The sequence below is a fragment of the Cephus cinctus genome, unplaced genomic scaffold (assembly GCF_000341935.2).
Source record: "Cephus cinctus unplaced genomic scaffold, Ccin1 Ccin1_scaffold0008, whole genome shotgun sequence".
In the NCBI taxonomy this organism is placed as follows: Eukaryota; Metazoa; Arthropoda; class Insecta; order Hymenoptera; family Cephidae; genus Cephus; species Cephus cinctus.
The window spans coordinates 560,578-576,498 of record NW_014332759.1 but is presented as its reverse complement, the minus strand read 5'-3'; the positions used below and the strand labels follow the sequence as shown (position 1 = coordinate 576,498).

At 38.7% G+C, this 15,921-nt stretch overlaps 1 protein-coding gene across 4 annotated transcripts; it reads left to right on the top strand.

Annotated features, from left to right (window-relative positions):
• The first annotated feature begins 363 nt into the window (after positions 1 to 363).
• Positions 364 to 12,227, top strand: LOC107269058 (protein gooseberry). 4 transcript variants are annotated; one of them, XM_025087572.1, is made up of 6 exons: positions 364 to 672; positions 5,848 to 6,087; positions 6,239 to 6,368; positions 9,139 to 9,310; positions 9,463 to 9,744; positions 11,287 to 12,227. In XM_025087572.1, the coding sequence occupies exons 2-6, from the start codon at positions 5,857 to 5,859 to the stop codon at positions 11,531 to 11,533; spliced, it is 1,062 nt and encodes a 353-aa protein (XP_024943340.1). In that variant the 5' UTR covers positions 364 to 672; positions 5,848 to 5,856; the 3' UTR covers positions 11,534 to 12,227. The 4 variants fall into 4 exon arrangements, with proteins under 4 accessions (XP_024943340.1, XP_015598094.1, XP_015598017.1 ...); XM_015742608.2 differs by having other exon boundaries at positions 365 to 672; positions 5,774 to 6,087; positions 6,242 to 6,368; XM_015742531.2 differs by having other exon boundaries at positions 366 to 672; positions 5,774 to 6,087.
• Positions 12,228 to 15,921: the final 3,694 nt, after the last annotated feature.

The following is a 15,921-nucleotide window of genomic DNA, read 5'->3' as shown; positions in this document are numbered from 1 at the left end:
TTTTAAATCGTATCTAGTACGTGGGAAAAATAGATACGGTCAATTTTGGTATATCAGCAATTATTTTTAGTACCGAAGTTTTTGAACCTTTTAAAAATTATGCAGTTTTAAATTGAAAAATGTTGAAAATTTTTTTCAACGAATCTTACGCACTCAAGTTCCATAAAAGTTCAAGAAATACAGTATGAAGATTGCAAGGAGAGAAAGGCGTCCAAGACGGGCGGAGCTTCAGCCAAGACCACCTCCTCGTAGATGCCTGTTGAAGAGCCAATGCAACACGAAGAGAATCTAAATGGCGAGGCAAGACTTTCTTCGTGGGCCTCTTTGACGAAGGCGGGGCCTTCTCGACCTCACTGACGTTTGCGGAGGCCTCCGCCGGAACCGATTTCGAATTCAGTCCGAGTCGAGACCTCGAGCCTGCCACAGGTCCGCTCTTCATCGTCTTCAGGCTTTTCACCCGCGAACGCGAATCTTCATCCCTTAGTTTTCGAATACTTGGACAACAATCTCGACAGCAACCCCATTACGATACGCGACTAACTTCAGGAACGTGTGACGCGAGTGATCGGTTCTGGACAAAGAGCATCCTGGAATTTTCAGTGCAATCCTACCTCTAGATGGCTGTCAGTACACTCAACATGGCACCTTACTTCACTGGATACCCATTTCAAGGTAGGAATTGTATAGATAAAAAAAAAAGAGATTTAAGAGATCTATAGATCATTATTATTATTACGAATTTGCGATTTGATGCAATATAATTGTTTTTAAATCATCATTTAAATTTCTAAAATAAATAATACGGTTAATGTTTAACTTTATAAATGAACCCTAGATATTTTATTATTTATTACTGTACCACTATACTTTATTATTATTTAAGTTTGGATATACCGCTATGATGGATTCCTTGATATTGTTTATTAAGACTGATAAATTGACTTAGATATATTAAACAAATATCAACATTTAATTTTTATTGATTAATGAAATATCTTTGTACTGTCCTATAAACATTAAGTTCGTTGTTAAAACTCTTTGTAAATCGAGCGACGGTCCGGCAAAGATTTCAGTTTTGCTCCACTTCCGAGATAAACAATAAACTGTTTATAACAAAGGGAACAAGATCACGTAGAATCGCACAAACAATGACAGCTTTCGACTAAAATCATTAAGAACAGAAAGGGTGGTACAAATTTATTGCTCTTCGTAAATGACATCCGACGTTACCAGTTGAATAAGGGCCTAGTAAAATATGTATTTATCCTTGAAAAAAAAGAGACAGAAAGAAATACAAGAATGATGGTGCATCGCGATCCCAAAGGAATTTCAAAGAACTAGAAGATATAAGACGTCTGGACTTAGCACGAAACCAGTTATAAGCGAAACTTCCAAGCCATAAAACAATAATGTCTGCCCATAAAGTAAAGCGGCTCTTGGACTCCCTTGAAAATTCATCGAACGCGAACCCACCCAGCCTCAACACTTCAATACCAAATATTAGCCGAACAATCATGCCATTAAAAAAGAGCACACGTCGTTATTCCCTAAACAGAAAGAAAATTGTTCAATCAACGTCTCATAAGATTTATCAAACAAGTTTTCACAATACCAAAACAAAATACACGCCCCAACAAAGATCCCTTGATCGAGCTAACCCAGCAATAACAGCCAACAGCGCTACGTCACCTTACCTCACAGAACATTAGCAATCTCAATATATCCCATTGTAGCTTAAGAATTCCCATAATAAAATTTCCTCATAAAATTCTCAATCACAATGACCATTACTCCGGACTAGTAAAGCACAATCAGAATGCTTTGCAGACCCATAAGCAAGTAAATAACACCAAGTAAAATAGCGGTACCAATCGAAACAATGCCATTCCATCGAGAGACGTTAATGGAACGAACTCAGGCAATCAGACAGTCAACCTAGCAGGCATTCAGGTATTCAGGGACCTTGTCCATGAAGAAGGTACCAAGAGGGGCAGAAGGTACGGGTAGGCTGATATAGGTGTACGCCGTGGTATTGGTGGACGTTGGTACAAGAGATGTTCAGGTTGAGGTTCTGGACGTGGGTACCTAATGTCTGATATCGGATCGGCCGGAGGCGACGGCACGTTGATTGAAGCCCTCGCAACCTGGAACTCACACCGAACTCTAAGTGCATGGATCCTTGTGGGTACCAACTTCCCACACAAAGTTAGATACTATGCTATCTTGCTATCTGGTGGAGATTGATGGAAAGGGTGAGAAGTGTTGAAAACCAAAGTGCAACTAGGGAAATGTTTTTGTCCGCATACTTGTTGGTATGTAAATTTAACATACGTAACGAACGAAGGCATTGATCATTGATTAGATAACATAATTATTTAAGAAAAATTGCGTCAAGTTGGGTTGGCAGTCGAAGTAATATTGAATGAATAATTTTATTCGCGGATTCGTTAACCTGGAGAAATTCTTTTTCTACACGTTTTACATATCGCAATTTCTTCTTGTCATTTGTCGTAAGCGCGTTTGCCGTACCTTGAGATTTATGGAAATTGGAAGTTGAAAGTTGGCTTAGAAATTAAAAATGTTTAGATTTATATACTCGGGTTCAAGAGTTCGTTTCATTGGGTTACCGTGCAGCGTATGTGCATATGTAACCGTACGTGTACTTCGTGCGATGTTAATACACAGGGAATCTCGTCTTGCGAAAATTTCTAAACAGTGGAGTCAAAGGGTTAGACTTTTGTAATAAAAAAAAATTAATTTTTGTAAGGTTGATTTGATAAACACTATCTTCATCAATTAATCAAGATCTAGGTTATAATTTTTTAATTTATAACAGATATTTAATCTAATTAGATCTTTATGCAATGCCTATTGTATTTACATATATTATTTTGATAGAGTGCATTACACTGGGTAATTTAACTGGAAAATCATCGATTACTGAATATTTTGATATATCGATATGATAAAACGAACTAACCGCAGGAACCTAAGGCCGCCATTAATGACGTTCAGCGAATTCAAATCAGGGCTATCGCGTCACATCCTCTCGATCATCGTCATTAACATGATCGCCTTACAATCAATTGCCCGTGATCAATAATTCATGTTCGATATTATTTTGCTCCCTCAATTTATACACCACCAAACTACAGGGTGGTCCTTTCGCGAAACAATCAGGCAACTGGTCTTACAGCATCCGCTTGCAGATGATATTCTGAGAAAGCACGTGGTTACAGTAATTCAAAAAAAAATCTAAATTGCTGTGAAGCACGTGAATTCGTAATAAACAAGCCCCTTTAGTACACAAATATCTCGATTGGTTAAATGACATTCAATTATCGTACAAAATGGTCACGTAAGTTCGCTGCATCTTTATAATGTCTTAGCACGCTAGGCATAAACTTTGTTTCTTAACACTGTATCGCCTTTGCAAACCTTATGTACAGGAAAAATCATTTATCAGACGTAAATCACGAAATGGCAAAAAGTTCAATTTGCATGTAAACTGCATGAATGCCTAATGCACAAAGTTACGAAATATATTGCGGATACAAAGTCCAAAGAAATTGTGACACAAAGTCTTCACCGAGTTAGTACCAACTGACTGTCACTAAAAAAAATGCATACCTGGCGATCGGCCATAAGGCAATTGGTAACTTTCCAGTGGCCTCCGAGCTGTTGAAACGAAAGATGAACAATTCTTCATAAACAAAAATGTAGTTCCGCTTAATGAGTTCTTTTGAAAAAAAGGCCGCATTTCGAGAAAAAAAAAAGTATTAGGTAATCTCAACGCCGCCAGATGGTAATAAAGAAAATTAATTAATGCCTTTAATCATTCGTAATGAAAATCTAATGCAATTAACACACTGTTGTATTGTCGGACAAAAATTTTGATAACAATTTACGCTGCTTCAGCGTTCTATATATGTATAGATATATATGTTCCTATGCAAAAGGGTCCATATCCTGTCGGGAGGTTTAACTCTGAGCCATTTCGCTTTGGGTCCGCTATGGACCCAACTGGTGGGCCTGAGTCCCGAGTAAGAGGGCGCGCGCGCACCAAGTGTGCGGCGGTCGGCGCCTTTTGATCTTGCCTGTAATCCCGTCGGGCCCCGCGGCCTGTCTGACGTCATACCCGAGGTGTCCGTCGTCTTCTTCTGTTCTTCCTACGTGTTGGGATTACTCGCGCATACGTATAACGTACACGTGCATATGTACTTATGGCGTAAACATCTATGCATCTTGAAACGAGATGCATTGCATTAGCGGGGAAAACATTAAGTGCATGGTGCATGGCTAAAAAAGTTGCATTGAAGAATAAATTAATTTTCACGGAGTGGTATCCCGCGTTTCATGAGCAGGCAATTTTTCAAAGTTTATTATTATTTGCGCAGAAAAGTAATGCATAGAATTATTATGCGAGGTACAGGAAGTGATTGTAGTTTTTGATTAATTTTTTGAAAAATGTATGGAAAATTTACCTCGCTCCGTGGTAATGTATTGAATTTACGTGTGAATTGTCAATTCGAAATATTTTTCTGTAATTCGATACTATTTCTATATGGTGAATTTATCCGAGAAAATTGTACTCTCCCGATGCAATTCCACGTGCAGGCGCATCTAATAACTCTTCTAACAACAATGGTTCTTTATCGCGTTCAATTATCGGCAAACTCGTAAAACTCAAATCACTGGGCGATACGTTTGTCTCTGTTGTTTCCAATACATTCCGCGCTTGCAGGTACCTACATCTGTTAAATGGAGTAACAACGTGGGTATTTGTTATAATTAAAAAAAAAACATTATGAGTGACGTTTGTATCGTTGCAATAAAACATTCTAACCTTCGTACACTTTTCGAGGATTAATGTATGCAAAAAAGTGAGTGAAACGAAGTCTGTATAAATTTTGCCAAAAAAAAAAAAAAATTAGCAGTGCCAGACACATATCAGTTACAATATACGTATTCATTCAAAGTCTAATTGAGTATCGGTTAAAATATTCATTTGAAGTTTTTTCAAATTCAAAGCGTTTGGTTTTTTTTTTTTGGAAAAGTAAATTTGCCTGATCTAATGATATATCGAGAATGTTAAAATTTCTAAAAAAGGATCGCGTCTCTCGTACGGTACGTGTCGGTGTCGACTGCGGGTTCTTTTAAAAAAAATTAAAAAATACATTCGTGAAAGCATACCGTGTTGATGACTAACGTTAGTATGACTTAGCATACAAAACTGGCCGCCATGTAAATGACTAGGATAATTTTTAAGAATAATTAAGTAAAAGGGCCGGCTCTTGTCGTTTGACTCGCTCTCGAGACTCAAGAAGAGATAACTTGGTCCGAATCCTGAGAACGACGAAGAAGCGGATTTAAGTACTTGCAGCAAAACAGTATGGCCGTAACTCCTGTCTGTCCATCTGTCCGTACGTGTATACATACAAGATGCACGCGAGAAGCTGACTCTGGCCGCATCTCATTCGCTTCTTTGCCGCGTGACCGGCCGTATAATATTTGTTTGACTTCGTAATTATAATTAAGTTAATTAAGAGGGCTCTAATTACCAGTAATTAGGAGAGTTTTAGCGGCACCTCGCGTGTACGTCTTTCGCACCGCATTCTACGCTTGTTTTACAGCGAGATTTGCGTGTGCGCATGCGCGCGAGAGGCCATATTGGAAATACGAATGCTAGACTGCAACGGCTTTAAAGTAGCCAAAGGGAAAGTGAAGAATATTTGAAATTCATTGACAACGACACTTTTTACATTTTTTACAGGTCAGGGCAGAGTCAATCAGCTCGGTGGAGTATTTATAAACGGAAGACCCTTGCCGAATCACATAAGACTAAAGATTGTAGAAATGGCGGCTGCTGGTGTTAGGCCTTGCGTCATATCGAGACAGTTGCGCGTCTCGCATGGATGCGTCTCGAAGATACTGAATCGCTACCAGGAAACTGGATCCATCAGACCCGGTGTAATTGGCGGAAGTAAACCGAGAGTAGCTACGCCGGAAGTTGAAGCACGGATCGAAGATCTCAAGAGGCAGAATCCCGGAATCTTCAGCTGGGAGATCAGGGACAAATTGATCAAGGTCTGTTGACACGATCGATGTGTAAAATTTTGGAAAAAAATTAATTTCATTTCATCTTTGACAACAAAAATATATTTTTCTTTAATGCCTATCACGATCATTGTCCATTTTTATTGAGATTATACTAACTGGTCCAATGTGGTTCTGCCAGCAGGATGGAGTCTGTGACAAAGCATCCGCTCCGTCTGTATCAAGCATCTCCAGGCTTCTTCGAGGTCCTTCGAATCAGACAAGACCTGGGGATGATCCTCGACGTAACCACTCCATTGACGGAATACTGGGTGAGTCTGGGATTATTCGATACAGTTCAATTAATTTTATTTAATATATCGTTAATTACCCTGAATTGAGGATTTATTATCTTTATGGTTAACCGGAAGCTTGATTAAATAAAAATTGTTGTCAGAAAACTACCACCTGCTTGGGATACGATCTCGTATCCTGATCATATAATGACAATGAGTTTTTTATTTTAAATTTGTATTATCATCATCGCCGTTGTTACTATCAGTTACAATATAAAGAGCCTGATCATCGGACACCCACGATGCGTTAAATAATTGTTGATCATCGATAATCACATTAGTGTGATTAGATAATCAATTTGATCAGAACCATTTAAAGGATAGATTAATTCAAAGCGAAAATTATATTGGTTATCGCGTGACAATAAATGGACAAAGGTTATATATTTATTGGTAAATTTCAATCGATAAATTGTTTATAAGATTTAAAAAATTTGAATTCATCATATTTGTCGAATTCAATAAATTATTTATCCGGTTGAAATTGCTAATAAATTTTGCAACGTTTTACATAATATTAATAATTTCTTGTCCACGGCGATTTGCCACGTTAAAGATACCTGACAGCTATAGAAAAAATTGTAGCACAGTAAATCCTTCTTATTGTCAGCTAAACTTTCTATCGCAATGATAATCACATTAGAATCGAATCTTAGCAGGTAGGGACTAGATGAGTTAGACGTAACCGAAGATTACATGTAGAAGCCAGGGACATTATTTGCGCATTAGCTCTAAAGAATAAGAAGAAGAAGAAAAAGAAACATTGATGTTGGTAAGTGCAAGATTCACTTATGCACCCACGTAAACCGAAACCATAGATTACGTATGCAAGCCCCTGGGCAGATCAACTATCTGTATATATATGTATACAGTCAGGGTAGGTGGATACCAAAGTAGAAGTTAGAGAAATTCAGAGTGAAAAAGGCTAAATAAGAGGTCAGAGAGGAAATAAGAAAAGTTGCCAGGACAGAAAGGGACGTGATATATACAGATATAGATAATTTAGACATAGAGAGAGAGATAGAGGAAAGAATGGAATTTTTACCAGCAGGGCAATCCGGTCAAAAGGCCATAGAGGACGCGTTACTATCGTATAAGTTGCATATGATTTTAATGGTTTCGGGGTCGCGGAAGGACTCGCAGAAATACAAACGATAGTCGGCACTGACTAAAGGGAATTCCTTTTTTACACAGCGTATAGCGGAAAGCCCGTGAAGAAATATTAGGCGTCCCGCAGTGCCAAGATGTGTCGAGTTTATTATCTTGTCGGGAAGATTTAGGTTTTGATTAGACGTTCGCTCTGTATTATAATCCGAGGCGAAGTTCACGTCGAGCATCCACGGACGCGTCACTCTGTTTCTCGAATTGATGATGAACTATGTACATGGTAAAAAAATTTAATGATTTTCGAAAAAATCCAAAATTTAATTGATATTTTTTTTTTTGGTATGTATAATTAATAATTTTTGTTTATTTTATGATATTCGTATATCCAATGTCCCGTGTCTCTAACGGTATTGCAAAGTATGTATCTCGTACACGTCATGGCGTAACCACAATACGCAAAACCGTAGCGCATAGTATTTTCTAATCTGAGATGATGACAGTTGTCGACTCGAGCAGGAAGGATTAGCAAGTAGAGTCCTGCGATCTGGCGACCTGAGCATACCTCGTGGTTACGATCCTGGATGGTGGTACCAGGTCGTGGTTATGCTCATGTCCCAACTTAACCACAGTGCAGTTTCTTCTCTGCCCGCGGCTTCTACTCTGCCAGGTATAGGAGGCCGATGGAAGAAGGTGAGAAGGATAGAAGGCAAAAGTACAGTAAGAATAAAGCCAGCAAGTTAGTTTGGTAGAAGATAGAAGAGGTATGAGATAGAGCATTGAAAGATACAACGCAAAAGGTATAAAGGGTAGCAGCCACTCTTCTCGCTGGCACCGCGTGTGGTCCAGCTGCCTCTAATCTCGCGAACCGCCGACCTACTTGAACGATTCATTCGGTGAAACAACCGTCATTGATTTAGACGTTCGGTTCCTACGGTTTCTTGTGGTTTTCCTCGATTGAGACATAACCTTAGGTAGTAAGTTCACGTAGATGCACGAAAATCCATTTATCTTAAATTCAAAATTCATCTACAAAATGTTATTCAAAAGTCATTTTTTTAAATTTATTATACGTTGAGATATAAGACGTGTGGTTTATGTTTTTGCGACGTCAAAGCGGTCTTGGAATTTTTTATCAGTGCCATTTTCTTTGTGGTTTTGTTGAACTAAAATCTATTCGTGTCAATAGAATCATTGCGGATGATCTTGCTGGATCGCAAATCCGGACTGTGAAGGGTCTTAATTTCTATGACCGAACCCTAATTTCTTCGGTGTTTTAGTTTAGTATGGGTTAGGTTGGCATGGCTGTAATCAGCTGGATTTAATGGTGGGTTGCTGAGTCCAGCGTGTGAACTGTGGGCGGGCACGACTCGCTTCCTATCTTTGGTCTCTGACGTCTAGCACGTGCTGGACTCGTACAGTCCTCTAGGTGGTGTTGAGAAAATTAACGTAACAGTTAAGGATTCAATCGTTTGGGATAATTTTGAGAAAATGTCAAATTTTTTAGATTTGCATTTTTTTAAATCTATCGATTAAAAAAGGTTTATACGGTTGACTGTTGACACAAAATTATTATCAATTATTGCCAAATAGAATTAGCGTGTTGTTCGCAATTTTTATTTAATTTTTTTAATTCTTCTAGGTGGCAGCAGTGGTGACGACTCCGATACCGAGAGCGAACCTGGTATTGCCCTTAAGAGAAAACAACGCAGAAGCAGAACGACCTTCACTGGCGAACAGTTGGAACAGCTTGAGGCTGCTTTTCACAGAACTCAGTACCCAGATGTTTATACCAGAGAGGAACTGGCCCAAAAGTATGGTTTTATTGCATTTTTTTTGTAACGTAAAATCAAAGTAAACGACTTATACGCCGATGCAATTTTTGGGAAAAAATTAGACATTTACTGCCTTTGGTAATTTCATATTTTACGGTTGGTTAATATTCTTGTCATTTTTTATTTTTCAGAACGAAACTGACCGAGGCACGTGTTCAGGTCTGGTTCAGCAACAGACGCGCAAGACTACGTAAACAACTGAACAGCCAACAATTGAACGCCTTTAATACCATGAGTCTACAGTCTTTTCAAAGCCAACACTACGGCAGTGGCGCAGAAAGTTATCAGTCTTACGGGCAAGCATCGGCAGCTGCAGCTGCAGCGACCACCGCAGCGTATCCCCAGCACTACAACTACAGCGAGAATTATTACGCACAGCAGCAATGGCCAAGAGCTACCCCCGAGAACTATGGGTGAGTAAATAAATTTTTTTGATAATAAAAAAATTTTTCAATTCTAATAAACTTTTTGGAATTTTCCATACCCACCTGCGCAATCAACTATCGCACTTGCAATGATACATAAGTGCAATAGGAATTTGAAAAATTCAAAAACAATAAACTAGATATAAAAAGATAAATTTTTTCTCAAAAACTCAGACCCACCGCTATTCTCAAAGCGAACGCCACTACTTCGGATAGGAGCTAGAAGGTTATATTATCCTGGCGTTTAAAACGGCAAACTCGCTCCCGCATAAGCCTGGGTGTTTCGAACAATTAATTCAGCCATTGTGGAGTAATAACAGGTTGGTACGGGGCCGGTTGCTACAGTGCGGCATCCTGAGCGATTCCAAGTCGAGCCTTGTACAGTCTGATCGGAGCACTCCGGTGTGGTCCGCAATTATGTTGCTGGGCCCGTAATGAAACGCTACCGGCTAATAATCTGCTCCAGTCTCGCTCTTTTGACTTCGTTGGGTTACCTGCCTTGGCTCCTACCATGGAAATGCGTATACACGTATCTTCGTAAGACTGGTAACGCACTTTGGCTATATACCAATGACCTGTCACGTTTAGCCACTGATGTATTACGACGTGTCCGCATGTACTGAAAATTCTTTAAGTGCTCCGTACTTCGTGCTGCGCTACCTATAATTAGGATATTTTCAAAATTCTCTGATTAGACGATATCTAATCTGAAATGATTTACCATTAGGATATCCAATTACTGCGTTTAGAGAGCATTTTAGCGCATGACTCATTTTTCATAGAATTATCTTATGCAATAAAAATTTACTTTTTACTGATATCCATGAAAAATTGAGTTCGGAGGTTAGTTTTGAAAATTTTGAAAAATTTAATCGTTACAATGATATACTGAACGTTATCGGTAGTCATTGTCATTTTTTTTTTTTTTTTTGGAAATCCTTTAACTTTTAGACTAAATGATTTTTCTAGGTGTCCAATACCTCTGTATAGGTACATGACAATTTAGTCTCTTAAACTGCCGTAGCTACTAGCACGTTCAAAGGACCGCTCTCGCTGAGTAGGGGCTGTCCGACACGCCCTAACCGATTCCCGTAGAACTGTGCAGTATTGGGTATCGGCTTGCAGAGCGAACACTGCGCTTTGATTGCAAGCAAAATGACCGAAATGTCCCTGCCGAATGGGCGGCGGCTGCTTTGTGAGACCACCGTGTTCTTTTTATAAACAGTACTTAGACCTCTCCGCGATTATTGCCAGCATTTTACATTCTGTACCTGGAACTTAAGCTAAAAGTCGAGCGTAGCACGGGGGGTAATAATTGCCAACGTTAGGATACCATAGAATATATAGAACTTAGAGTAGTAATGTTTATAAAAAAAAATGTAAAATAAGTAATCACTACTTAATTTCTTTATTAGTACTCCTTTTAGTAGCCCAAGCATATCCTTTCAATATATCATTGATCTTGCTATAGGAATTGTTCTTTGTTTTCTTTGGTTTAATCTAGGGACTTTTTCTCTCTTTCTGTTTCAGCATCTTTAATGCTTCTCATTATGGGAGCAGTAATTTGACCTCGCCGAACCTCAACCTCGGAAGTCTGGCTGGTGGTGTCAGTCCCACGGCGTCCAATATGAGTGCTTGTATGGTTCAAAGCTCTTCTACAGGAGTGCCAACCTCTGGAATGGGTCACCACGTGACCCCTCATAGTCCAAGCGAGGCTAAAAGTGGCTACCCTTATCTCGGGGCTATAGACTCTCAGGTGTGCGGCAGAGTTCACTGAGAAATTTAAATTTGACAAATATGACAATTTGAGTTATTGTTGTTGCAATTTTGAGTTCGCTGTGTTTTTTTTTTCTTGTATATTGACTGTTTATTTTCACTGGACTGGACGGGTTGCGTCAGCTTGTCAACTAGGAATTATGCCTTTGGCGTTTAAATACTAAGAAATTTTTAAAGAGAAAATTTTTACCGTGACGTTATTTGTTTTTGTAAATATTTTTTTCTCCCTTTCTCGAGTATCCAAAATGCTCGTGGAGAAACAGGGAGCGCGTTTATTTACCAGTGAATAAGTATTCGATGCATACCCAGTGACTTGGTGAAATATTTATCTTCGACTATACCTGGTGCTTCTGGGTAAATTCTCTTTTTTTTTCCTTCAGAGGAAAAAGGAAACCTTGCCTTTAACATGCCTTAATAAGCAATCTGTACTTACAGTGCCTTGAAGTTTGCCTCATTTCTAACACGTATCTCGTTACACATATGTCTTATGTACCATTTTACTACTGTTAATGCAAACTGAATTTATATTAAGACCTGTACATATGTATCGGTAGATTTTAGATCGTTAAAGTTAAGTATCGCGAGATATACAGAATGTGAGAATTTTCGAATTAATCGTTAATTACATGAATGTGATGTTTGATAATAATCTGATTATTTAATTGGCCAGTTGTAAATAAAGCTCTGTTCACACTGCTGCACATCTATTAATTTTATACAATGATCTGTACGATTGGACGTTATAAAATAAAAGAATTTTCCTAAAAATTTTTATCACTCAAATTTATCGCAAAAGCGTCTCTTTCATCCTGATCTCAAAATCCTGCCTTTTACATTTATCTTTGATATAGAAATTTTCAAACAAAAAAATTGTTAATCGTTGAAAGGTGTGGCTTTTCTAATATCTAGTACGCACAAAAAAGATCTTCCTTTCCTGCAGTTCTTTTGGTTTTAAAACGCCTCCGCACGCTCGGACACAATATAAGGTAGACTACCCTCAAGCGGCATCCACACTCAGCGACGATCGGACACAGCGACAACGAGCAATCAGACCGCCGTATATCTACGGGTCCTGTCGCCACGCATTTGTGCCCATTGTGCGAACAGAGTAGGTGGTCGGCCCTTTCTAGTATCCCAAGTCGTAACTCGCGTTTGTCTTTACATCGTGACCGAAAAGTTCAAAAAGTATGCACTAGGAGTTCACGGTAATTCCAAAAATACTCCGATCCTGTAAATTCCTTTGAACACCGAAAAAAATTGTTTTCCGTGAAAATCTCCGAAAAAATTGTAATTACAACAAAAGTAATTTCCCATTTAATGTTATATCATATTCTTTCGTTCCGCGTCTCTGTCATATCTATAAAGTGTAGTCTATAGATTCTTTTTGACTTTCATTCAAAATTTTCACCTTGATTCACACGATCAGTCATAACGTCGCATATCGTAAAATCCTTGTGAACACAATCTTGACCTACCACACTCTCGTTTGAAGGGTAGCGAATACCAGAACTCCAGCACATTGGTGGTCGTTTCGTATTGGCACGAACCCTCGAGTATAACATCTACAAAGGGTGCCGCTTGAGAAGAGCTTGAAAAAGCCGAAGGGGATGGAAAATGGGCGGAGGATTGTTCAATGACGAATCATGGGATAGAAGTAGAGGCGATACGTGCGGTCTGACCTTACCCCATAAAATATTATGGTGAAAATCGCTGGATTAAGTTTTAGCTGTGTGACAGATATTTTTATTCATATAAGTATAGGAGGGTAGTATTAATTACTATACATTTATTATATATTTTGTATAGTCCTGTAACTTTCCATGAACGAGCATCGAGATTCGGGTCGTTTCTATGGAGACCAGATGAGATACGAGAGCGTTAAACCGTCTCACCTGTTTACTCGACTAGAAATGTAATTAGCGATATCGCTACGATTCGATTCGCGTGATCCGCGAGGCCCATCACTCCTTCCACCTTTTTCGCAATTAGTCAAGGCAGAATATTAAGACTCCGCGAACTCCGTGTATATACAGCTGTAGTATTTAATGGGGTTCGCTGTAATTTTTGCTTGAAATTATTTCACCCATAAATTTGTTCAACGCTCCTTGTGTCGTCCTTAGGAGGATTCAGATTGTAGAATTGTACTGTAGTTACATTTGAAATTGATATTAGGAAGATGTGTAACATAAGATTCATTTAAATGCACTGTGACGTTGCAGATAAAATTTAATTATCTCATGAGCAATGATCGTGCTTGAGCTTCGAAGCACGTTCCTGTGGATCAATAAAATGAATTAAAATAATATAAAATTTTATAGAATTTGATTGAAATATCTGGACTATATATAGATATATAACAGTAAAATAGACTTAACATATATGAGGCTAAATGCATGTTGAATATGATTAATAAAGAAATAATATTTCTATTGGTTCACGATAGGACGTAATGATGAAGTATATTAATTAAGATATCAGTATATTAATTAGGATAGTTATTAGTGACCGTACGAGGAATAACATTCGCATTACCTAATTTACTAATTAAGGAGATCGATAATTAGACTGCAAAGTCAAAAGGAATATCGATTTCATGGGCATTACAAGATTTGAATATAGATAGTGATACTGTATTAGATTTATTCAGTAAGTATTTTTTTAAGGATGCTTCTGTATCTTTAAGGTGTCATGTATTAATAAATGATTTGGATCATTCATTTCAGAAAGCACGGTATATACTCGAGTACCAGGTTACTTTTTTTTCGAGCTTTTTCTCATCGTTTAGAGACTCGAACAGATGTACCAGCATAGGCAGGGTTGATAGGCGTGACGGCCTCCCAGGATCAAGCCGCACCCCCATGGGGTATTTTTTAGGGGCGGATGTTGCAACCAACCCCCTGGTAAAGCAGCACGCTTACACAAGCAGCTAGTAGATGCTGTTTATACAAAATTCCCGCGTTCATAAAGTATTTCAGATTGCTACCCGTATACTAGGAAAGGAATAGGTGAATGTCAAGAGAAAGGATACCCATAGAATGTTTCAAATTTTTATAGATAATGATTGATTATGCGATTAGTGTATTTTTTGAAAATGTGTGGATTTCAAAAATTTATAAAATAAAATGCCAACCTTATACACTGCAGCGTATGTCCAGAAAGGTTATTTTTGAAAAAAAATTTGTTTGAAAAAATTGTGTTTTTTGAATATTTTTTTATAATAACAACAGTGAGATTTCACTGGGATAATGGTAGGGTACAAATCATAGGGTGTAAATATTCGGAACAAAATGGCCCGAGCAGTAAACACACAAAACCAGTTCACGTACCGTCATGGTAGGATCTAATAGTGAAAAGTTCCCCTTAGGTTTAGGGACGGGTTGCACAGCCAATAAGAATGCTCAGAACAAGGGAACAATATACCAGTGAAATAGATTAATCAAACCTAACCGAGCCAATGAAAACCGTGCAAATCCTACGACCGTGCGCACTGCTGCCTTTCGGACCCGAACTAGAGAATCTATGGGAAAAGCAATGAAACACCCCACGATGGGGTGTTTCCAATTTAACGACCGATCTGAATCACGATGACTCTGAGATGATCTATCAAAGCTTTTCTGGCAGCCGGATTTTCACTCATTAGAATCCCTATATACACATCCAGATACCTACCGACCAGCCCTAGAAAATTATACTGCCCAAAAATCTAAAATTCAAAATACCCAGGATAGTCGCAAGAACTCGATTATTAAAAATTTTAAGCAACCTCTCATTCGTATTTAAGAAGCTGTTCCTCGACTATACAAAATTATTAAATTTGTTTAAAAAAAAGATGTATATAGTCCAAATTAATTTTTCAAAATTGAACACGCTTTTTTGTAAATAATGAAAAATCTTTATCCACGTTGAAAATTCACTTCCGTGTATCCGTCGTATTTCACTCTTCTCAACCCCACAACTGGGGTGTGTAACAGTGTCTACGGGAATATACCGGGACACCAGAACACTAGAACACCGGGTCTATGGGGTTCTGGATAGGGCGAAGCCCCATGAACGCGTATCGCTTTGCAAAGATCCACAAACGCGGCGTGATGCGCGACAAATTCGCGGAGCCAGCTGCCACAATGGCCGCCATTGCTATTCCCAGTTTGCCCCCCTCTTGGCAAACCTAGAGAACCGAACTGCACTTCGTTCATTCATCACAACCCTGGTTACAAAGTGTCTAACGTGCATCACGGATCCCCTTTTTCCATTCCCCGCCACTCTCGGCTAAATGTCCGTTAAAATCTGATTGTACGCCGGCAGCCGGGACCAACTATCACGGATCATACCTACTGATTATAATTATCAAGTAGATAGCAAACACGTCACACTGATTCTGATTTGATACTT

Bases quoted from the DNA above. Each gene is read 5' to 3' on its own strand.
- LOC107269058 (XM_015742531.2), top strand. From the start codon at position 618: ATGGCTGTCAGTACACTCAACATGGCACCTTACTTCACTGGATACCCA. The intron at 673-5,773 runs GTAGGAATTGTA...CATTTTTTACAG, and splicing joins CACTGGATACCCATTTCAAG to GTCAGGGCAGAGTCAATCAG. The intron at 9,745-11,286 runs GTGAGTAAATAA...TTTCTGTTTCAG, and splicing joins GCTACCCCCGAGAACTATGG to CATCTTTAATGCTTCTCATT.